This window comes from Podarcis pityusensis (assembly GCF_964106645.2).
Source record: "Podarcis pityusensis genome assembly, chromosome: 10".
In the NCBI taxonomy this organism is placed as follows: domain Eukaryota; kingdom Metazoa; phylum Chordata; class Lepidosauria; order Squamata; family Lacertidae; genus Podarcis; species Podarcis pityusensis.
In genome coordinates, this window is record NC_138035.1 from 73216974 (window position 1) to 73242301 (window position 25328).

Genomic DNA, 25328 nt, shown 5'->3' on the forward strand with positions numbered 1-25328 from the left:
ACCAGTCATGGGATTAAAAGTCCTACTGTGCATCTCATGGTAACGGTTTAAAGGTTAGATTACTGCTCAGGTGATGCTTTCCATCAGCTTTGGCTGGTGTGCTCCTGTCTTAGTAGAGACAGCCTAATTTCTGTTTTCTATGCTCTGGTAACCTCTAGGTTAGACTACTGCAACTCATTATAGCTGGGGCTGCCTCTGAAGACGGTTTGGAAACTTTAGCTGGTGCAGAACTTGGCAGCCAGGTTGTTCATCACGGTAAGTCGGTTTGAGCATAATACACCAATCTTGGCCCAACTGCACTGGCTGCCGATCAGTTTCCAGGCCCAAATTAAAGTGCTGGTTTTGACCTATAAAGCCGTAAATGGCTCAGGACCGCAATACCTCCAGGACCACCACTCTCCATATAAAATGTCCCAGACTCTGAGGTCCTTCTCTGTGTGCCTCCTCTATATGAGGCCCAGAGGGTGGCAACACGAGGCCTTTTCTGTGGTGGCTCCCTGTCTGTGGGATCCTCTTCCCAGGGAGGCTTGCCAGGTGCCTTCATTGCATATTTTTAGGTGCCAGGCAAAAATGTTTCTCTATAACCAGGCCTTTGGCTTCTAAAGCAATATGTATTTTAAATGTGTATTGCTTTTTTATGTACCGTATTTTGTGTTCTTCATTTTTTTAGTATTTTTATGTTGTGAACTCATGAACTTAAGGGATTTATGAACAAACAACAGTGAAACTGGCACAGACTGGAGAGAGACTGAACTACCGTGTGATCCTGGTGCCAGAAAGGATGAAGGAAGTCAAAGGAGCAGCAAGAACCCAACACTGACATCTCCTACTCTCTGGCTCTCCAATATTTCAATACCTTTTCTCATCCCTGCATTGCAATACACCTGTGGCAAGAGAAAGCCCAGTCCTTTCTTTGGCTGGTCCACCCCCCTCCTTCAAAGGAGAGCTTAGCTCCTCCCCCAGGAACTTGCTCCTATTCCAGGCTCTTGCCCCTATTCCGCCCACCGGCTCCCCATCTCTTGTACATCCTGGGCTATTGTGGTCATTATCCTCTCAAGATAAAACAGCCATCAGGCTCAGCAGCACTCAGCGTGTCCCAGAAATGTACTTTAAAAAACCCACCAAGGTCAGACGCAAACAAGAGCAGAAAACCTTTTGTTGTTAAGCTGGTTGCTGACGCATTCGAGGCCTGACAGAAAGGGGATGCATTTGCTTAGTCACAGAGCCAGCTGAGCTTGGGAGCTGCAGCAGCCGGACTGTTAACCATTCAGAGCAAGATCAGCTCTGGCTTTAGCTCTAGTCCTACGCAGCAAATATCTGAATGTGAGCACTGCCAGGTCTTCTGAAATAAATATTCACCCCATGAGGTGGTTTTGAACAGAGGAGCATCTGGAGGAGGCGGACGTTTCCCACTCAAAATGCACCTTCCCCCCATAGGGGGGGAGTCCAGATACATCTGTCTGAGGAGCAGCAGCTGATGGCAGCGGGGGTGGGGGCAGCCTTCACCTGACCTCCTGACTGCAGAGTCACTGCTGCTTGAGGGGAGGGGGAGGGTGGGGGGACCGACATGGTGCAAACACTGTCAGCAACACCAGATGGGCTTTGCCAGTGCATCTGCCCCATGCCCAGCTCCCGGCCACCTCGCGCCAACCTCTCTCAATCTTAGCCATGCTCATTTATTTTAAAATGTGCAACCCACCTTTTAACCAATGCTTCAAGGCTGGCAAAATAAAACAGCATCGTTCCGGCAAATATTAGCTTTATACTTGCATTAACAAACTAATTTTAAAAATTAAGTTTTTAATCTTTCACAACAAAACACCTGCGGACTAGGGTTCATTTAATGATAAACATGTGAAAGGAGGCTGTCACTGTCAGAGAATAAAATTTTAGAGAAAGGGGCTGGTTTTAAGAATAACAAAAAACTACGAATAACCCACAGAGTAAGTATATTCAAAGAGTAAGATTTTTCAACTTGATTTTTCAAATGTATCTACAAAATATCCCTACGTATGTTTCCTTAGAAGGAAGGCCCACTAAGCTCCGTGAGGTTTGCTCCCCAATAAATGGGCATTTGATCACATCCTAAGTCGTGCTTGATTATGTAAGCAACAAAAAACAAACCTAGAAATGGCAAGCTTTACATGCGATTTGTAACAAGAAAGCATCAATACATACTGCATTCCTTCCCTTTGACAGGATCAGGTAAACCAGAACATTCCACGTTTGGGACTGCAACTCTCCATCTGGACCCACTGCTATCGCACTCCGTGTATTCAAAGTGGTACTCTGTCTGCAAGCAATAATAATAATAATAATAATAATAATAATAATAATAATGCTTCAGTTATGATATATTTACATTTCTATTTAATCCCAATGCATCAGTAAAACATCAAAGGGGAGGAAACACATTAATATACAAAATATTGAACTGCCAGTGTCTGGGCGGACATGGATGTGACAAAATGCACAAGGGTCACAAAGTATCAGGACTTAAATGAAAATGCATAGAAAACGAGACTTGGGCCCAAATTTCCTCTAACTGGCAACAAATGCGTCAACTCTGAGAGTGTGGGCTTTGCCTTCTGGAAATGAGGCTGCCAACATGCAGCCAGAGGAAGGGGCAGGGCTTGTGAGACAAAATGCTCATGGGCAGGAATGCCATTCAAAGGACTGAGCACAAATACTCAAAGTGGCCCCTAAATGTGAGCTGTGATTCCTGCAGTGCAGGGCTGTGACTCTTCCAACTCTGCAATTCTATGAGTCTATGATTCTGCAGAGCTCTCTTTCAAGAGAAGTCGCCATAAAGATGCTGATGAACAAAATCCATATCTATCAGGCACACCATTTCTTAGGGGAGCAATGGGGAACATTTGCCCCGAATGTCACACGTGAAAGGAAAACATCAGCACTGATCATCATTGATCGATAGGCATTGCCATGTTGTTGTTGACTCACTAACACACACTGGCCTATTATTATTTTTATTTCATTTATAAATCACTTCCAATGAGGCATCCCAAAGCTATCTACAATAGAATAAACACACACGGTTCCTCACCTCCCCAGTCTCTGAGAGGTGAGAGATTCCCGGGGTTCCAGGAGCTTCCCCAGGATTCATATTTCCTTCAGAATGAGGCACAGCAGAGACCGTGGTGTCTTTAGGATATATAGATTATTTGCACATATATACAAGCTGAGTCTACAATGGAGGGGCTCACAGCATTCACAGCCCAAGAGGGTCTTGCTTCTCCCACAGCCACAGCCTGGGATTCCAGCAAAAATCAGGCATGGCTCTGCCATCTTGCTTTCCCAGCCTGCTGCCTTGCTTCCAGCTTCCAGCTCACACAACTCAACTCTTTGTCTTTCTCACTACCAGAAAGTGAAGGGAGGGGGCCCCACCCATTTGTCCTCTGGCACCAAGCCACTTCCTTTGTTACCTTGATGACCCGTTACCTCAGCAGGAAGCTAGCCTGACTGCTCCAGGAATCTGAATCCTTGCTGGATCCAGGAACTAGAAGGGTCTCACCATACAGCCTACTCCACTGGGGTGTGGAATGGACTTCTGGATTAGGGGTGGGGACGAATTTGATTCAGTTAGATCCTGCTTTAAATGCTAGCAAATTTCCACCTTCCAAAACATTATGGCAACCCTACAGACATTTGCACTTATCCAAACTTTTGCAATGCAGTTCTCCAACCAAATGATCTTTACAAAAGTGCAAATATTAGGAGAACGTGGGCATAACAAATGAAAATAATATGCAAAAATACATTATATGTTGAGAAATTTCCTGTAAAAATGTGTCCATTAGTCAAAACTGCCCACAAAAAATGTGTTTATTAGGAGAAATTTGCACTAAAATGCTGAATAATTCTCACTAGGATTTTATTTTTTTAAATAAGATAAAAATAAAATTGCTGCATAAATTTGGAGAACTGAATTCAAGATTAGAGAAATAAAAAATGGAAAGAACTGAAACTGACGGATTCTTCCAGCCCTGCTCCTGATAGGATGGTATCTGCCAGATGCCTCCCCTGCAGAACAGTGATTGGCTGAGGATGTAAGGAAAGAGGCGACTTGTAGGGATCCTGGTCTCAAGCTATACAGGGCTTTGTACACCAATGCCAGCCCTTGAAGCTCGCCCCCAGCACCTGGTGGGCAGCCAGTGCAGTTCTTTCTGCAGCAGCACAATGTGCCTGACTTCATACATGCTTCATGGGGAATTAAAAAAAAAAACCTCCACTATAGTGATAATGTCCTTTTGCATTGAATTCACTAAATAAACACCCCTTAGAAACACAAAGTACAGTTGGTAGCTAAGACATCACTGGTTAGATGTAACAAAAGGGGAATCTGAAAGCTCACAAACAAAAATAGCAAGTTGTCCTCTCCCCCTTGTTTCTGGCTTTGCTGGGAAGAGTCCCTTCTTAGACACCCCAGAGGGATGTGATCATCTGAGTTGATGAAACAATATGAAATGCCATGTAAAATGAATCCAATATGCTATTGAGCAGACTTCCCATTGCACAGAGAGAAATATCGACACATTGTTTCTTATGATAAACATGGATGGTTCCAGAAGGGTTTACATGCCTATTTAGTGGGGGGTTCCTTCTCCAACCGAGGAAGAAAATGACATTGATTCATGAAGTGAGAGTTGGAGAATAGAAGGGAAGATGTCTATAGATAACAGTAAAGGGACCAGCAGGGAAAGCTGTGCTTGCCTCCTTTCCCCCTTCAGCAGCAAGGCAGAAGGCAAATCTAGCTTGCAACCTGCCAGTCTTTCCTCTCAGCTTTTGCATTTTTGCAAAGACTATGGTGAGTCTGAGGTGTAATGCTAGGAGCTGAAGGGGTCTATTTCTAGTGAAAACCAAACTAAGAGTTAACCTGCATAATTTTCTTAATGGAAGGCTGACATTTTTCCAAGTATTCCAGGAAGCATACCAAAATCAATTTGTAAGATTCAGCTGAAAAGGTTAATAGTAACACAGAGAGCAAGGCCAAAAATAGATAGATGTTCATTTCCAGATAGCTCCCACGATGCATTGCCTTGTACTGTTCTGACAGTGAAAAGGTATCTGTGTCATCCAACAATGTTGTAAGAATTTCTCAAGCACACAACATAACAGGATCTTCCTTCATCTGGAAAGCACAGGCCTAAGGAAGGCCAGACACAACTGCAGCAACTGTACTAATCTTAACATTATAAGACCACCTAAAGATGAAGGGGGGGCATTGATTATCATCCCTTTTGCTGCTATGGTGCCCTGCTTGACTACACTGAGCACACTCCTTCTGTGCAATAAATGGTGATAATCTGCTTCATCCCCGTCTGACAACCACTTAGCTCAGCAGGACAGTTTTATAAATGTTCTCCTTCCAATCGTTGCAATTTGTGTTTCTTCAACAATAGCAAAGACACTTCGTACTTTCTTCCATTATCCATTTTGATGACCCGAGGAAACCAAAGCATGGTCTCTACACTCACCCCCTTTGCTTTTATGCTATTGTACTGACTTTTTGTGTGCGGGGGGGGGGGGGACCCTGGCTACACATTATACAACGCTGACCAGCGGGGACAAAATGCGAGCATAGCTGTGGTACTGATGCATATTCCACTGAAAGGCATGACAAATGAGGATGGAAGATGCCCACGTTTTGCCCCACTAGTCATGCATAACGGACGAGACTAACATCGGATCAGGATGACCGTCTTACTGCTCAGTGCTGGAAGGCCAAGGGCCACAGGGACAAATTGCCTCTTGCACCACCACCACCCCCCATCAGAGTGACAGCAATGGGAGCCACATCATCTCAGCCACATCATCACACAGTAAAGTCTGACGTGCGCCAAAGCACCATGACATCATCATGCTCACTTCACAACCCACAATGCACCGTGCAGTAAGGGCACCCCTTTGGGGTGGGGGTGCTAAAGCTGCACAGGAGCAGGGGAAACAAGACCGGTGAAGTGACATGGGGAAATATTGGAAGAGTGGAAAGCCGAGAATTTTGCACCACCCACAGCAGACAAACATTTTTGCATCAAAAATCAAGCCTTCTGGAAATTCAGCACAGTCTGCTCTGGCAGTTGAAGAACAGCAGAGATTAGCTAAGCGAGATAAACAGATACTGAGATCCACCTGCTAGCTGTGCCTCCTTCCCTAGCCGTATGGTGTCAGGGCAAATTCCTCCACTTTTCCATGCCTGTGAAGAGGCACCTTTCAGGAGCTCTCAACAATTAGAGCTTGTGTATGTGTTGTGTGGCAAGTGGAATATGCAGCCAGGCTCAGATCCACTGATATCATCACTGATACACCAGGAATTGCACAAGAATGTACCGGTAATTCCACGCACCACTGTCAGGGAATAAGCCTCCTCCAACTTCCTGGACTCTGCTCAGTAACTATGCAAGCATCATCTTGGTTCTGATTCCTGGTATCAACATTCCCATTGAGCTCCTAATAGTGTGTTTTTAAACAACTTCCGAGCATTCTGGAGAGGTCTGACTCTGCTGCCTTTGCCTTTCAGCAACTTCCTTTTTACACAGGGCTGGTCCATCCATGAGGCATGGGGAAGTGACTGCCTCAGGCAGCAGGATTCACTGGGGCAGCAGATGTTGATGTCAATCTTCCTTTTCTGCTTGTTACTAATGTAGATCTTCTTCACCCCTTTTCCCTGGGGGGGAAACCACAATTTTGGGGTCTGCCTCAGGTGCCAAAATGTATTGGGCTGGCCCTGTTTTTCCCAATCCTTTTGGGGGACTTCTCTCTTTTGAAGTGAAATATGTCAAATGTGTCAGATTTTCTTGGCAAGTGGCCATTTACGCCATTTTACATCCTTACAGGACACGGGTGGCGCTGTGGGTTAAACCACAGAGCCTAGGACTTGCCGATCAGAAGGTCGGCAGTTCGAATCCCCGCGATGGGGTGAGCTCCTGTTGCTCGCTCCCTGCTCCTGCCAACCTAGCAGTTCGAAAGCACGTCAAAGTGCAAGTAGATAAAGAGGTACCGCTCCGGCGGGAAGGTAAACGGCGTTTCCGTGCGCTGCTCTGGTTTCATCAGAAGCGGCTTAGTCATGCTGGCCACACGACCCGGAAGCTGTACGCCGGCTCCCTCGGCCAGTAAAGCGAGATGAGCGCCGCAACCCGAGTCGTCCGTGACTGGACCTAATGGTCAGGGGTCCCTTGACCTTTTTACATCCTTAAGGCTGGGTTGCTTCTTGGCCCCGCTAGAGGAGGGGTAGGGAAGCCTCTTTCCATCCAAAGTCCACATTCACTCAGGGGCAGCCTTCCAGGGACTACACACCAGTGGTGGGAGGAACTAGAGGCAAAAACTAGAAATGTGTGCACATGCAATACTTACTTTAGTATAGAGCTCAGCTCACAATGCCACACAAAGGTTTCTCTGCACGCATTTCTCCGCCTTCCAACCTGGCAAGCCAGAGACGTCAAGGACACATGCAAAGAGGGCTGCCAAGAGGCGTGGCCTGAGCAAATGGGGGTGTGGATATGGGCTCTCCATGGACTGGAGAGAGAAGATGGAGGGCCACATTTGGCCCCTGAGCCCTTTGCACTATAGAGTGTGATGGACTCTCAGGAAACAGCTTTTCTACAAGATAGATAAGTACTATTGTTCAAGTGCAAACACTAAGAACAGCATAATGGCTCTCATCTTGCCTATCTTGTAATCACTGTAGAACAAATGGTTGAAAGCAGGTAATTTTCCTCCTTCCCTCTGAAGAGAGGACACATCACTTCTCATCTTGCAGATAAGACATTTTCCCCTTAACCTGATTAACTGCTTAACAGCATGCAATGCTATTAAAAGATCTCCTCAGCTAAAAGGGGCTTCCATAATCTTTAGAGACACGTGTGTGATCTATATTTACATGTGAACAGGAATTAAACGTACAAAAAAAACACTACACTAAAGCTTCTTTAAGAAAAGAACAAAAGGAGGATTATGGGGGGGGGGATTTAACCCGGTCAAATGCTCTAGTGATCTTTTCTAACTAATTAGGCTGGAGGCAGAGAGAAAACACTCTCTCCTCCTTTATTCTGACAGAGCTGTTGAGACCAGGAGCATCAATGGGGGTTTTTAAAAATGCAAATAACCCAATAAGTTGGTCAGTTTATTACTATATGTGATGACAGCAACAAGAGCAAAAAGTGGAAAGACAAAGAAATACCAACCAAGGAAGACTGGCAAACAAATTGACAGAAGTTTAACAATGAAAATTAAAGATCAGGAGGAGTCAGTGTCTAGGGAGGAGTGGAAACCTTACGTAGAATATTTGAAGGAATATAGTAACCAGATTAATATGCAAGTAGGATTTGAACTGTAAACAGCAGTGAAAAATAATTTAGATACTGTTAGGATACTCTGCTGAACATGAGAATATATTATGAGGTGTCTTGTCTGGTTAAAGGAATGGTTGTCTTTAAGAAATCCATATATTTTAGACCTAGAAGGTCACGAAAACAGTTTTGGTTGGCACGCATATGGCACGTGGTATGGGAAGACAAAAGTACACAGAAGCTTTTTTTTCCAGCGGCTCAAGGGAGCCTTTGGAGTGGTGGGTGGGCTGCGCGCCCTTGCCCCGCGCTCCTGGACTGCTCTCGGGGGGGGGGAGCTGCGCCGCTTTTCCGGCGGTGTAAGGTTGCGAATATAAGCCACACTTTAACTTTTCACGATCAGAATTTGGGGGTGGGGGAAGTGCCGCTTATATTCAGGCCAATACTGTATAACAAATTGGTATAATTTGTATATGCAGTAAATTAAAATATAAAGAATGAACCACAGAAAGAGTGGGAGGGTAGTCAAAATAAGAGAATGATTGTGATTTATTTTTATTTTTATTTTGTATATTGTAAAAGCTTATAAATAAATTTATTTTTAAAAGATATTAAGTTAGGATGAAAGTGGGATGTTACGTAAGTTACAATATGCAGCAGGGTAAGGGAAAATAAGGAAACCATGGAGGGATAGAGGGGAAGTTCAGCTAAATGGAAAATCCATGTAAAAGGCAACATACCTCTGCCTGCTAGAGGCTATGGACAAGCAACAAAGGGAGGTCAGCCTTGCTTCATTCACCTGTTTCAGAGCTATCTGAAGTTCACATTATGGTGGCACTGACATTTTCACTAACTGGTGCCACACCCACTTTGCAAAGAGGGTTGGAAGTGAATTGCACCAGTGCCACAGCCCTGACCTTAAGCTCGGAGATACGGCTGCTGAGCCCAAGGCCACCACGCATCTGCCTCGGAAACTGGTCTGGGCTTCTAACACTGAGCCTGAGGCTGGTGACCAAGTGTCCACTTCTGGGTTTGTCCCCTGTCTGGGCAGCAGGGCTCTTCTGCCCCTCCACTCCCCCAGGAAGACCTGATCTTTACCGCTGACTCAGAGCAAACAACAATCTGCAGAAACCCTTATTGACGTTTGTTCCGTTTCAGCAGCAAAGAGTGGATTTCCTTGGGGGGAGTCAGTGGGACAAGTGGAAGTGTGGGCAAGCCCTGAGTCTGGACTTGGCAGACAAGAACCTGCAGAACTGGAGCCAGAACCCTGAGGAGCACTTTTCCCTGAGCCCAAGGGCCTTCAGCACTGCTGCTCCTGGCACATGGGAGTTACTCAGGTGGGAGAAAAGAGTGTCTGTGGTGTCTGTTCCTGTAAGAATCTCCATTCTTCAGACTTAGGAGGGTTGCATTGGAGGCAAATGTTCAAGGGCCTTAGTGGAGTCCCTCCACCCCCCCCCCCCCCGTCCGGTTTTGTAGGAGCCAGTAGGCACAAGGAGCTGTCCATGGTGCTGCAGTGACCTTGCTGCTTTGTGCCCTGTGCCTGCCTGTCTTGTTACAATGCCTAATGGGTACCAACTAACAAAACATTCATTGTACTTGTATATAACATTTTCATTGTACTTGTATATAGGTAAAGGTAAAGGTACCCCTGCCCGTACGGGCCAGTCTTGCCAGACTCTAGGGATGTGCGCTCATCTCACTCTAGAGGCCGGGAGCCAGCGCTGTCCGCAGACACTTCCGGGTCACGTGGCCAGCGTGACGAAGCTGCATCTGGCGAGCCAGCGCAGCACACGGAACGCCGTTTACCTTCCCGCTAGTAAGCGGTCCCTATTTATCTACTTGCACCCGGGGGTGCTTTCGAACTGCTAGGTTGGCAGGCTCTGGGACCGAGCAACGGGAGCGCACCCCGCCGTGGGGATTCGAACCGCCGACCTGACGATCGGCAAGTCCTAGGCGCTGAGGTTTTACCCACAGCACCACCCACTTCCCTGTACTTGTATATAATTATCACTTATAGCCTCCCAGAAAATATATGTAATGAGTGACATGTAAATCTCATTAATAAATAAACTGACTTTTGAGTAACTGTCCTGAGTTTGGGGGTGGGGGGAGTTAAACAGGACTAGACTGAATTCTTAAAGGAAATGAGTGTCCCAAATCACTGTGTATATAAAGTTCCCTCTAAACACATTATGTTTTATGAATGAAGCTCCTCTGGTCAGTTACAGGGACAAGAGCCAATGGCAGAAAACGAAAAAGGTCTCATACAAATTTCCAGCGGAAGGAAAACCTAGATGTGAGCAATTAAATCACTCTAATACAGAGCACAATAACCAGCTATTGATTACCTATGCCTCATTTTTCATGCCACACAGGTTTTTAAGGCAGCTCATACATAACATGCTATTATGCTTTGATCCTAGCCACATTCAAGTGATTTGTAGATTACATTTTCATTTGGGCAAGGGAGCCTGATATAACAAATCTAAGGATATAAATAAAACAATATCAGCTCTGGCTGTGAACTACAAATCAGTTCAAGAGAACATTTCAGCCTGAACTCATTTTAGCCATATTGACATTTATAGGACTAAATCAATTTAAATCTTTCAAAACAAAAATGGGGGGAACGGGTCTTAACGGTGATGCAGGGCTGATGCCAAAAACAGCTGGTCCACATCAAACTCTCCCAGCTCTCCCTATAATGTTTAGGCATGCTCCCCCCATGTCACCACAGCCTCCCCTCATGGCTTTTCTTTGCTGCTACACCTGATCCCTAGATGCTGATGGTGTGAGAGTGCAAATGCACAACATGGTGAATGACACCATGGCATGGGCAAGTGTGGCTGGACATGACTGAGAAGTGGGGAAGAGCCCACGGCAGGGATGTCATTTGGGGCTACATCCCCACATCATGTACTGTATAATGTTTGGTGCTACTCTAACTGGCGCCTGGGATCAGGCTCAAGACTGGAATTCTGTTGCATCAGTGCAACTTTATGAGCAGCAGCTCAGGATGGTACAACCCACTATACATGTAAATGAAAAGAAGATGTGGAAAGGGCCAGGCAAAGACGACTGCCACACCTCGGCCAGTCCTCCTCCTCCTCCTCAGCCACAGAATAGGCTTCCTCCTTTCCCCACAAAGCCACATGTTAAACTGGAGGGGGGAGCTGTGGCCCTCCAGATGTGCCTCAGCTCCAACTCCTGTCCACCCAGGCAGCATGGGGGATGGTCAGGGCTGCTTGGAGTTGTAGTCCCGCAACATTTGGAAGGCCTTGGGTTCCCCATGCCTGCATTAAGCAAAGCACACACCAGCTCAGCTTCCACATTCACCTGCCACAAAATGACACTTTGACTGAGAGCATCCCAGAACATTCCTCAGAGTGCCATAGCCAATCATTTCTACATTCAAGGCAGGCTCCTGATTTTATACCTCTCTGGCTAAGATGGACTTCCCCTGCTGCTCTATAATAAGACAGCTCAAAAGGTGCTACATGAAAATCCACTGTCCGTCACACATGCCCTCAGCTCTCTCCTCTCCCGCTAGCAGGATTCAACTGCCAAAGATGCTTTAAGGCATTAGGCTGTGGACACACAGCCAGCAATCAAGTTGTCTTATACAAGATCAGATGACTTGTCCATCTAGCCCAATACTGTCTACACTGACTGGCAGTGGCTCTCTAGGATCTCAGGGAGGTCCCACTCATCACTGGTTACCTCATCCTTTTCACTGGAGATACCAAAGATTGGGACCTACTGCAGACAAAGCATGTGCTCTACCCACTGAGCCATGGTCCCTTCCCAGCTGCAGGGATGCCAGAATGAGAAATCACAGTGATGCCACTCAGCCTGGTCTGATGCTCTCATTCAGACACTGACCAAGCCAGTATTTGGCTTTTCCAGCTTCCTTTTTGTGAACATGCCTAATTATCCCATTCAGTAAAGAGAAGCTTGCAAAATGACAACCATCAATATATTCCATTATCTTTAATATGCATTTTGTATCCATTTCCAGTTTGCAATGAGGGCAGGATACCACAGGTGCCCTCAACCCTCCTTACGCTACTGGTTCTTTGGTATGCTCACAGGGGAGACAAATCAGGAATCTTGCTTCAGGGCCAAAAGATACACAAAGTAGGAAACCCATAATCATATAACCCGATGTTGTCATTTTTACCTAAAAGCAGCTAACCACTCTCCCCTGCCAATTCCGCAATCTAAATCGCTTCCCCTCCAAAGGTACTATTAGCCTCATTCCAGTGCTTGCATTTTTTCGGCTCTGAGGCAAATAGCTTTGGATGGGAGAGGAATCACATCAGCAAAAGACACTGGGCAGAAAAAGGCATCCTGTGACCCTCCAGAAACTCCAGCTCCTTTCAGACGCAGCCAGGATGCCAATGGGCAGATATGATGGGAGCCGTGAGGGACACGGGTGGCACTGTGGTCTAAACCACTGAGCCTCTTGGGCTTGCCAATCAGAAGGTCAGCAGTCTGAATCTGCATGACAGGGTGAGCTCCCATTGCTCTGTCCCAGCTTCTGCCAACCTAGCAGTTCAAAAGCATGCCAGCACAAGTAGATAAATAGGTACCGCAGTGGCAAGGAAAGTAAATGGCATTTCCGTGCACTTTGGTTTCTGTCACAGTGTCCTGTTGTGCCAGAAGCGGTTTAGTCATGCTACCCACATGACCCGGAAAGCTGTCTGTGGACAAATGCTGGCTCCCTTGGCCTGAAAAGTGAGATGAAAGCCACACCCCATAGACAAGTTTGACTGGATGATTGTCCAGGGGTCCTTTACCTTTACCTTTTGCCTTTATGATGGGAGCTGTGATCCAGCGTCATCTGAAGGGCACAGCTCTACCCTCCCTGGCACAGAGGAAAGGTTAACCCTGACTTCCCCAGTGCTGCTGCTCTCCTGCTGGTGTTCTGGGAGGTGGGTTGGCATGGAGACCTTTCGAGTGCCCCAGGAGACCATATTAGCAGCAGCACAGCACAGCTCTAATGAATTAGATGGTCCCACTTTTCTCTCCTTCGTTTGGGTTCATCTGCACTGTTGCCATCTGGTCATAACTGGTATGGACAAGTCATGTTTCAGGCCATGCCCATAACAGAGTAAAGCAAAATAAAAAAAATTCTTCCAGTAGCACCTTTAAGACCAACTAAGTTAGTTCTTGGTATGAGCTTTCGTGTGCAAGCACACTTCTTCAGATACACATGTGTATCTGAAGAAGTGTGCTTGCACACGAAAGCTCATACCAAGAACTAACTTAGTTGGTCTTAAAGGTGCTACTGGAAGAATTTTTTTTATTTTGACTATGGCAGACCAACACGGCTACCTATCTGTAAGAGTAAAGCAAAGTTACTATGGATGGAGACCCACGAAGAAAACAAGGCAAAGGAGGTGCTGCCACATGGGGAGATGGGAAACCTGCTGCCCTGAACGCCGGCCATGCTGTACTGGGAAGCTAACGGGAGCCAGAGTCCAACAATATCCAGAGGGCACCAGAGTGCCCATAGCTGGCACCCAGCCCACCAACTGTATTAACCTGCTAGCCTTTCAAGGAGTCCACACATGTAGGTTGGCTACAGCATGACTGCAACCTTAAGCGATCATTTGCGTGTGTGGAGTAGCATCCCAAGAGCAACCTCCCAACACTGGCATCCCTGCATCTTACCTGGGCAGGACTGGGATAGCGGACAGGTCAGTGTGGGCACACCAGCAGTGCACGCACACAGTCTAGACCATTCTGCTGCCCTACCCCAAAGTCCCACCCAGGTAAGCAGCGGGGGCACCAGTGTCAGGAGGCAGACCCCACAGCAGCTGGCCCTGCCATATGGGCTGCTACTGCATGTGTGAATGGGGTCACACTCACAAGAGCTAAGAGTTAGCTTTTTCCCTATGATAAAGGATTGCACAAAGTCACAGATCGTCTTTTCATCTTAGGCTTCCCACAATAGCATCATATTGCAAGGAACTTTTAGAACTCTTGAAGAAGTACGGTAATCAAAATGTCATTCTGTCTATTGGAGTGAAAATTAATAGCCAGACATCTTTTTACACAGAACCAAACTTCCACCCGAGTTTTGTGCCTGATCTGCACTTCATGGACTAATTTGTAGAGCAGGACTTAAGTTATTCAGTGGTTTTGTGCTTCCCTAATTTTGACACAGTTTTCAGCTAAAACAAAAACAACCCTCCAGTATTGAAATATTTATTTATTCAAAATATTTGTTACACAGCCTTCATTGCAAAGAAATCCTATAAAATGCATTTTTAAGGGAAAACACATTTGTAAAAATGAATGCTTTGAGAGAATACAGGTTGCAAAATAATATTAAAATAAATGTTCAAATGCAGATTTCCACACTTTTTTCAGGAAGAGAGATCACAAATTAACATGGAAAAAGGAAAGAACAGAATTATGAGGTTGAACACATGCAAAAGTGAAATAGACTAGATTCATCTAGGATTCATCCACGGCTAGAGTAAACCACCTTTAAACCTTCCAATACAACTGCAAATTCCTACTTTTAAAAAGCGTGTGAAAATATTATTTGAAGCTCTTCATAAAGCTTCATCATTTCATGGTGCTAGTATCAGGATGTCAGAATTTTGTAAGCAAAAACCTCCTAGGGTTTAAACTTCAGCACTGAGCTAAAGGATGCAGAATTAAAATAGTGTACACCCTCTAACAGTCCGCAGATGAAAATAGAGACATTTCTCACTCCTCCCAAGTGAGCCTCCTCAACCCCCCATTCTCCCCTCCCCCTGCAAAGCATATCCTATCAGAAAAAGGGCAAGTGCCAACACATGCCCCCCACCCTCCTGAGAAAACCTCTCAGTTCTGATTTTATTTTATTCTATTCTTTGGTAGATTTGCAAAAAGAAAAAAACACACCAATAAATAAATTTTAGAAAGGGGCAAGATTAGACATGGATGCACAAAGCATTTTTTTGTTTAAAAAAGCAAGACCTCTGCTCTGCTTGCCCTTCCTTCCCTCCCAGGGCAGCCCTGCTCTCTGGCTGCCCCTCAGAGCCAGTGCGGCCACAGCCTCTCCGCCTCCTCTCCTGCTCTCCAGCAGCTGCTATGAGCTGCCCAAGCGAGGAGGACAGTGGCGGCAGCCACAGAAAGGCCATGGAATGCTCGCTCACAGCCGCCGCCACCATGGTCGTTGCTTGGTTCAGTTTCCTCCTTGACCTCGATGGTGGTGGTACTGGTGCTGGCGGAGGAAATAGGGACGTTCCAGGACCAAATCAGAAGCCAGGATGACTTCCGTAATTCCTGGACCATGCCTGGAAATTCAGGACACTATGAAAAGCGGCTCTGCACAGCACTGAAAACAGTGCTCTATTCCTCATCAAATCTAGCAAGATTTATCCTCACAAATAAGATCCTGCCATGCTCAGCTCAGACCGCCCGTTCCAGCACAGGCTCCCTTCACCCCAACACTGTCTTTTAAATCAGCAGCTTCCTCCTGGCTTTGTCTGTTAAAGCAACTTCTGTTCCCATAATTAGTTACTTCCTGTTTACTCGTGGAGCTATAACATGCCTAATTGGGTCTTAGTTGATCCCTGTTGGAGAAAGGTAGTTAATGACGGCTTTCTTCTTTGCAGCCAAGCAGTTCCTCATTATCCACCAAGTACACACTAATGGTTAAACAGGAAAACGCATTGTAAGAAGCAGTCTGCTGTTATGCCAGTTGTCAAAATCTAATCTAATTTCTTTGCATTTTATTTGCACAGACAGAAGGTTCATGGGTACATGATGTATATTTTTTACACTGAACACAATGACTTTAGTTGGATATGTGTATCGAAATAAGCACAATTAAGTGCTACCACTGAAAAGCATTTTGCAAGTAATGGGAAATGCACCCTAATTTGAGTGTTTCCCTGTGTCAGGTCCCTAACCTGCCATTTGTGAACAGTGTTTGTCTGTCTGTCATTCATGCATTATGCAGATGCAAAATGCTCAGCTGCTAATTCCCTCAGTGATGGAGGACACAGGGGACGGGTTCCAGCCAACCATGGCATGCGTGTGATGTCACATGCATGATGTGCACATGTGATGTTATGTGATGGGAGGAGGCTGAGCGGAGTCTACCACAGCCATGGGTGAGGCCCAGCCAGGTTCAACAGGAAGGCCAAACAGGCCCCAATGTAGCTGCGGGTAGCCCTGGCAAGGCCTGTTGCAGCCATGAGAAGGCCTGATGGGACCTGCCAAACCCCTCAAAATTGGAAGGGTTCAGCCCCTTAAGGTAGAGCCTATGAAGGAAGAATACAGTTCAAGAGAAATGTATTATTCACTCCATTTGTGTTTGGCACTGAAGTTAAACAAAAATGCTTTTCAAGCTACAGTTAGCCATTAACATCCAAACAAGGAACTGCAGCTTAATATCAGCTGACTGCCAGGATCTTAAATCAACTTCAGCCTGGCAAGGAAGGGAGGAAGTAAAGGAAGCTGACGGTGCTGTGGCTTCTTCCTGACTGCTAAGCTGTGGTTTATCAGGCTGGGCACTGAGCTTTTAAGTTGTCCCAGTGGTTGTATACAGTTAATCTAAGGCCAATTTTGGTCTTCACGTTTCCATACACAATCACTAACAGGCACAGCTCTTGTTAGGCACAAAGAAGTGACAGAAATCAAGCCATTTTATGCCTCAAAGGAGTTCCAGAGATTTGCAGTTTACTGATCCCATGGTCTACCCACTTCTGTATGTATGAGGAGCAGCTGCCCTTCATCTGCCACTGCATATATCTTGGCAAAGTACAAGGCTCCCTGCAGTTTCTGCAGATTACTACCTTCCAAATATTCGCCTTTACAACCATTGTTGCTGCATCAGCCCAGTGCCATCTTGGAAAATCAATCAGTAGAGCGCAAGACTCTTAATCTTGGGGTTGTGGGTTTGAGCCACAGTTTGGGCTAAAGATACCTGCATTGCAGCAGGTTGGCCTGGATGACCCTCATGGTCCCTTCGGACTCCACAATTCTATATTTCTAGGAATAAGCAGCAGCTCCCCTGTAGGAAGGAACAGTGGACTGAGACAGGCAGGCAAACAAGACTGGACTGGACTGTCCCTACTTCTTCAAAGGGCCTTCAGCCACCAACTACCATATGAGCAAGGCAGGGAGGCAAAGACAATACTGTTAAAAAGTGGGGTAGCTCCCCTTTTCTCTCTGCCAAGTGGTAGCAAGAGCCCATGAGGTTCCCAGCAGACACCCAGGGTCTGTGTTCCTTTGGAAAACTGAGACGCAGAGGAGACTCTCATAGCTTTAAGAAATATGGTTTATTCACCAATTTGCAGTCTGCATAGAGGGAGTCCAGATCTTACAGCATGGTCCTTTCAAGTGGGACACATTTGTATCTTTCTCCTTCTCCAAGAAGTTCAAGGTGGCACACTTGGGATTACTAATTTTATCCTCACAACAAGCCTGCTTATGTTAGGTAGGGTAAGGGCTCGTCCACACTTGTGCTTGTCCTCCACAGCCGTGCAGCTCTGAAGTCCAAGGCATCTCTCCCAGCCAGCCTTCAGCCAGCCTCCCCAAGATGGAGCCCAATCTTTTCTTCCCCCTTCTTCTTCCCAGCACTCCTTGCTAAATATTCTCTTTTCCTGTCACTTTGAACCCAACCCCATCACCACGGCACCTCTGGGTTGAAGTCAAACCACTGTGTTGGCAGTACCAAAGAGACCTCCTCAGGGTGCCAGACTGGGCAGTGTGTCCTGAGCTGCCCAGACGATAAGACTCCCCTCTTGGCCTGGCTGATGCAGTCAAAGGAAAGTAGGCACCAGCTGGGCTGCAGGAGTTGCCTGAAGGAGGCATACGAGGCACCATCCAACCATCTTCTGGACTCTGCTCCAGAACTGTGTAGGGTTTACTCCTTAGCCTTTTCTTCTCCCAAAGATATCCTGCAAGGCAGCCTTGAACTAAATTTGGCACAGAATGCCTCATTCGCAGTGCTGTGGCTGTATATTTTATTGTTAAAAGCTGTTGCAGAGGCACATAAAACCATGTAAATTTTTCTCCCCTCTGCAAGTGCCTAAACCCGAGTCACCTACGAGAGCTTGGCTTCCAGGACTAATAGCCACTGTGGGAGTGGGATTCTCATTGGGACCATGGCAGGGGAAGAAATGGTTACACTCCCTCTCACCGAACCATGATCCAAAAAAAAATCAGGGACCCTACAGCACCTATGGCACCATGTGGGGGGCTTAGTTTCACATGTGGCCCTCTGACCTCCTACTGGGTTCATGGCATAGGCAAGATTCAGCCCCAAGGACCTAAGGGGCCAATATCCAGCCATGATGCTCCAGTAACACAGGCGCTGTGCCACAACAATATCCATCATCTAAAGAGCTCTACTTGATAGGTAAAGGTATAGGTAAAGGGACCCCTGACCGTTAGGTCCATTCGTGACCGACTCTGGGGTTGCAGCGCTCATCTCGCTTTATTGGCTGAGGGAGCCGGTGTACAGCTTCTGGGTCATGTGGCCAGCATGACTAAGCCACTTCTGGCAAACTAGAGCAACGCACAGAAACACCGTTTACCTTCCCGCCGGAGCAGTACCTATTTATCTACTTGCACTTTGACGTGCTTTCGAACTGCTAGGTTGGCAGGAGCAGAGACCGAGCAACGGGAGCTCACCCCATCGCAGGGATTCAAACCGCTGACCTTCTGATTGGCAAGTCCTAGGCTCTGTGGTTTAACCCACAACGTCACCAGCATGCTATTCTCTCAGTGACCAACTGAGAACTTGGGGGGCAGAAACTGAAGAAGTAACAATCACATTTCTTCTGTGTTCCTTCTCCTAAGTGTTTGTGTTTTGGCTTTGGTTTTGCAATGTAATTTTGTCAATGGTTTTAATTATTGGTTTTATGGTAAGCTGCTTTAATTACTATATTGATTGGAGCATCCCCTGCTCCCCTGGGGGGAAGAGTTTAATGGGGAAGAGTTTAAATGTTTAAAATACTGTAACTAAAGATGCTAGGGGTGAATAGAGATGTATTTGCGCTGACATTTAACTACTAGTTTAGTTCTGATAGGATCCTGCCACTCTACTCTTCCAACATGACCCAGTGACCATGTAACAAAGGTCCACATTCCCTTCTGGGCAACTTGAAGGTGGGGGCGTGCCAGCGGTGGGGGGGGGGCAGAGACAAAAGTGGCTGGAGCAGAACTATTACCTTTGTGCAGGAGGCTAGTTTCTACAAACACTCATTCATCTCTTTCTATACACCATCCAGGCAATTGAGAGCCATGGTAAGAGTTCAACAATAAATTCCAGCATGTCAACACCATGCAAGAAGGATGTGAAGCAAGGGCAATGGGGGAAAGGGAGGCAGCCACGGAGTGGGGAATGGCCTGGAAAGAGTCCCAAGGATCAAACAGAGAGGTCTGGAGAGACATACTCAGTCCCCAGGCCTGAAGTTTACAGCATTAAATTATTCCTCTGAAATCCAGCAACTGACTGGTGCATCCTCTGTGCCACTTGAAAGAGTATTCACTGGTAGAAAATAGTCAGAATGCTTCCTTACATGCTGCAAAGGACTGTGGAAGACCCTCCTTTTCTTCTCCATCTGGGAGCAGAGCTGAGACAACAACATTTAGTTGCCCTCCAGCAACATGGCCATGTGGACTTCCCAGAAGGAAAGTAAACTCTTGCTGTTCAGGGAAAAGCAGCTGAGAAGGCACACTCGCTTATATTAGACCCAGGCTCTCCACGTCTGTATGTGCAAGAAACACTTCTCCATACTGAACTCCACAAAGTGTTCATCTATATGGCTTGGAATGCAGATCGTGACACCATGTCGAGGGCAGCAGTTGTCATCTCTCTTATTCCAGTCAGTACTAAGGAGGCAGCACAAGGTTAATACAGTCCAGACAGGTAAGAAAAACAAGAGGAAGAAAGTGAGAGAACATACCAAAGAGCTGATTGTCAAAAGCAGCTAACTCTGCATCTCAATGCAGGGATTCCTGTGCTGTTTACAAAATCTTCCACTACCCTGCATCACTTTTCCTGTTGGAGACGCAAATGCATTCCACAAACCGAAACAAAAAAGCCATATTTTTATTGGCATTAATTATTTGTGAAATAATTATTGATTTTTTAAAAAATCCTCTCCCACAGGATTACCTGAAAGTGCAAGGTAAACCATTTGTATTTTTCTCCTTCTCCAAGAAGTTCAAGGTGACAGACTTGAGAATTATTTATTTTATCCTCACAACAACCTTGCTTATGTTAGGTAGAGTAAGGGCTCCTCCACACTTGCGCTTCTCCCCCACAGCCAGGCAGCCCTGAAGTGCAAGCAGTTTTCCACTACACTGTGGGTTTTCCCAGGAGAAAGCAGCGGGGCAAACTGAAGCGGGGGTGAGTAAGAGCAACTGGTCCCTGCCACCCATGGCCTGAGAAATAGTTGATGAGTTAATTTTAATCCAGGTTTCCCTAGTCTCCTCCATAAGGGCATTATGAAGCCCACATAAGGTGGTAAAGGAAGATTTGGACAAATGTCATCTTCTCCCACCAATGCAATTCCATGATAGAAGATATTTGACACCTGTCAATACTCTTCTTTCTGTACACTAGCAAAGTATATGAATCCACAAAGGAGACCACTTTGGCCAGCCCAACCAAGGAGGCTGATGGACAGCAGAGCAGGCAGGACACCCCCAGCATCCCTAGCCTGTCTCTTTGCCTTTGCAACGGATGCTGGCCCTGCAATCCTGCCCCAAAGATGCTCACTAGCCAAACCTCTTCTAACATACCATTGCGAAAGGTACCATTCAACCTCAGGTACCACCATCCTAACCACCTTAAAGGCTGCATACACATTCTACCTTTGAAGCATGTTCAAAATACAAAAAACAAAGTCCTGGGAATTGTACCGGTAGTTTGTTAAGGGGTTGCTAATAACTGTAATTCTGTGAGGGGTAAACAACAATGCCCAGAATTCTTTGAGGGAAAGCATGTGCTTTAAAGGCAGAGTGTGCACATCCTTAAACTGCCAACTTCGGAGGCAGCTCTGCCCCCTTTGCTTTGCTCCACTCAATTGCCTTCAGCACAACACTGGGCTTTTCTACCCAAGGAGCACAAAAAACACACAAGCCTTCAGAAAGAGCCCCAGGTGACTCCCTCACTCAGAGAAGGCTGGCAAAGCTTCGAAAAACATTGAGAAGCTTTTGGGGTTATACAGTAGTTCCTTGAGAAGAACAGAAATTTCACACTAAATCCTCAGTAGCCTTGATTCACTCATATACTGTATATAGTATGTATGTATGTATGTATGTATGTATGTATGTATGTATTGAATTGGTTGATGACTGTACACAACAAAGAATGGCAACTGAGAGTGTGAACTACCTCTATTGAAAAGCTCAGATTTTGGAGAAGAAACATGGCTGGTTTTCCTGCTGCCAGTCATCACCCAATTGTATTTTTTTAATGTGCTGTATGTGTAATGTGCTTAATGTGTGAATTAGCCCTACTTTGGAAAAATGTTCTAGGGACACAGGAAGATGCCTTATACCAAGTTAGACTTTTGGACTATTTAGGTCTGCACTGAATACACTGTCTGGGGAAATAGTAAGAGACCATCTGCATGTCAGTGTCGAGATACACCTGATGTAGGAGGAAGACCAGACTGTGGTTCTCCTTCCTCTCCACTGAAGCAACGCATTCAGATCTTCTTTTCCTGTTCTGTGCAATAAGCCCACATAAACAGCGTATCTCCCTTTTGGGCTGTGAAGATGGTCGTTGCTTTTGTTGTGAATACATGCAGTATCTGTTTGAAAATCTGTTGGCCTATTTGTGACAACTGAAGACTGGTGACCTTCAGGAAGAGAGAAGTAAAAGATATCTGTGGCATCCTCAATTATAGCCTTCAATCTTTCCCTTAATCATGTTCTGGAGGTTTGTTTGCTTTTTGCAGCAGCAGCAAGGCTTAGAAATGTGCAATAAACAGCATTCTCTGATTGTGAATACTGCAATTCAAGGTTGAAGCAGCTCTTAAAATGAGAAGCTCTCACAACAGAGCAAATTTGCAATTCTGTGCTATGGTTAAGCACAGTTAACTGTGAAGCTGTTAGCTCTTCAGCAGATTCTTATAAATGACAGAGAGAGAGAGAGAGAGCACTGAAGCACCAATGAAAAGGGATAAAGATATAACAGTTCTCAAATCTTAGGCAGCATCGTCTCCCCAAGCCCCTGGCATGAAGATCTGCTTTAAAAAGTCTTTACTCAGAGGGCAGGCCCACATCACACACTTAGAGCTCCTTCAATGCACATTTACAGCATACGGCTTCCCCCAAGGACTCCTGGGAACTGCAGTTGGTTAAGGGGCCTGGGGTGTGAAACTCTGCAGAGGGAAAGTACAGTTCCCAGAATTCTCCGGAAGAAGTCTTGCGTGTTGCATGTGCTTTAAATGTATGCCATGCATCTGCCCTGCAGTTGTTGCCCTTGTTTTTATTTTAGTTTATTTCATAAAATTTTTATACCACGTGACTGTAAGAAAAAACCTCAAAGCAGTGTGAGGCTGCCTTCTCCAGAGAGCAACTATTTTTTAAAAAAACTTCCCTATACAGGGAAGCCTTCAGACGTCTTCTAAAGGTTGTATAGTTATGCATCTCCTTGGCTCGGGGGTTGCAGAACTCCAGACCCTCCAATGAAATTAGCGACATCCTAAGGAAAAGCTGGACATACCAGGATCAAATCAGAGACCGGGATGACTTCTGTAAATCTGTGACTGTCCCTGGAAAATAGGGGCACTTGGAGGGTCAACAACAACTAATTTAAACCCCACCCATCTGACTAAACATCAGGAAGAACTTTCTGACAGTAAAAGCTGTTTGACAGTGGAACAGACTCGCTTGGGAGGTTGTGGACTCTCCTTCCTTAGAGGCTTTCAAGCAGAGGTTGGATGGCCATCTGTCAGGGATGCTTTAGCAGATTCCTGAATTCCAGGGGGCTGGGCTAGATGACCCTTGGGGTCCCTTCCAACTCTAAGATTCTATGGTTCTTTGATTTTTAATGGTTCAAAGCTAAATTTCTGGTATGCAGTTTAATCCCTCCCTCAACATACAGAGAGGGAAGATACAGTGATCATGACTAGCAGCAACCAACAGCTTTATTTTCCGTGAATTTATATAATCTCCTTTCAAAGCCATCCAAGCTGGTAATCATCGCACAAAGATGTTAAATCTTTCCAGAACTGGCAAAAGCAGCCTAAGGAGAAGTCTGAGCAGGAGCTCCTCCTTCATGACCCAGAGTTTACAACGTTGGCCTGGGGTGTACAATGGGGCCATACTGCCTGCAGCACCCACAAGGCTCACATCACCAGCATGATGAAAGAAGGAAACCTACACTCTTGTACAGCTGGAGCATTCAGTAGTTCAGTCTGCATCTGAAATGAGCTTTGCAGGGCTGTCATATTTGAGAAAGTGAAATGAATTAACAAGCTCAGAAAGCAGTCAAAAGACTGCTCATTTGCTATTAATTCTCTGCTGCCAGGGTAGATTCCTTCCTTTTCTTTACTCTCGTTGGTTTTAAAAATGCAGAAATATTATATAAACCATCCATTTTCAGCCCTTTCCCAACCTCCCTTTTTATTATTTCACTTTAATCTTACCAGCAGTGACAGCCTAGGTGACAACAGCCAATGCAGAGTGACAGGGACTTTCTTAAGATGAAAACAAAAGAGCAGGGCTTGGTTCCAAGGATGGAACTTGGAGGTTTCTCCTGAGGGCGCGCGCACACACACACACGGGCGCACACACACACACAGGATCCATCCTCTCCACAAAAGAGAAACATCACTAAGTCCTAGGATTCCTGGGGGGGGGGGCGGAGGGCACCTGCAGCTCTGCTCCTGCTTCTGCATTTCCATTGGCATCTGGTTGGTGAGACCAGGATGTTCTCCTGGCTGGGCCTTTGGCATGATTCATCTTGCGCTCTTCTTGTCATCTTTTGCTCTTACTGCTTATACACTTTAAACCTCCCAATTCCCATTAAGGACTGTATGTAAAATGTGTCACCTATTGAGACAGAAGGCATTGTGAGTGACACCATTGCAATCTGTGCTTAGAAAGGAGGAGGACTTGATGCAACAAGACAAAAACAACCCAGTAAGTAAGTCTACATAAGTCAGTCTAGCTGGCCATGCACAACCACGTAAGAACAAAATGCCGGTGGGGCTGGGGGCTCATTTTCAGTTTAAATGAGCTTCCCTTTCAGGTCACCTGGAACAGCATCTTGCTCATCATGATGTCGCTCCAACCAAAGGTTGGTTAAAGGCAGATCACCGCCCTTGTTCCACCCATCTCGCTCTGAATCATCAACCCTGCCTGGCAAGAGTCCTCTGCAGTTTCCAACTGGAGCCTCTCTCTGCCCAACTTGGAGAGGGGGGGACTGAAGCTGCCCTGTGACCGTTTGCATGTCCCTTCCTGGATAACTACACAGCAGGGACAGGGAACCTTTTCCAAACCAAGACCTTCTTCCTATCTAGGCAACGTTCTGGGGGCCACATGGCAGCAGCAAATGTAATTTTGTACAGTGGTCCAATTTCTACTTACACTCCTTTCTGTTAGAAGCACCCAAGAAGGGCATGAAGTGGGGCTGCTGAGAGGCGTGGCCTAGCCAGAGGGGTGGAGCTGAGGAGGGGCTGGGGGAATCCCAAGGGCCACATAGAGAGAGAGGCATCTCTGCACCTCTAGGCATTTGGTAAATCAAACACTCACATTCAGAGGCAGTACACTTTTCTACCACCTTCTCAACATGCGGCAACCAGAGACAAAAGGAGGCATCATAGGCAGCGGGATGCATCTCACCAGCAGTAAAATGGGAAAGACGTTTCTTACACCAGAGGAATCACGCAGACGCCACCAACCTATTACAGCCCCCTGACATTCTTATCAACTTCCTTGTCTATCCATAGTGATGCGTTTGAATCCCTGCCCAAAAGACATCCAGGAATCTCCTTCCCCTTACATAATGCATGTTTTCACACCCACACAAATAATTGTATGTTTCACACT

At 46.1% G+C, this 25328-nt stretch overlaps 1 protein-coding gene across 1 annotated transcript in view; it reads right to left on the bottom strand.

Annotated features, from left to right (window-relative positions):
- ELAPOR2 (endosome-lysosome associated apoptosis and autophagy regulator family member 2) overlaps positions 1–25328 on the bottom strand; it is a 92776-nt gene that overhangs the window by 50057 nt on the left and 17391 nt on the right. The window contains exon 2 of the mRNA XM_081023525.1: positions 2179–2293. Within this exon, the coding sequence (XP_080879651.1) occupies positions 2179–2293 (115 nt within the window). The remainder of the gene's footprint in view (positions 1–2178; positions 2294–25328) is intronic.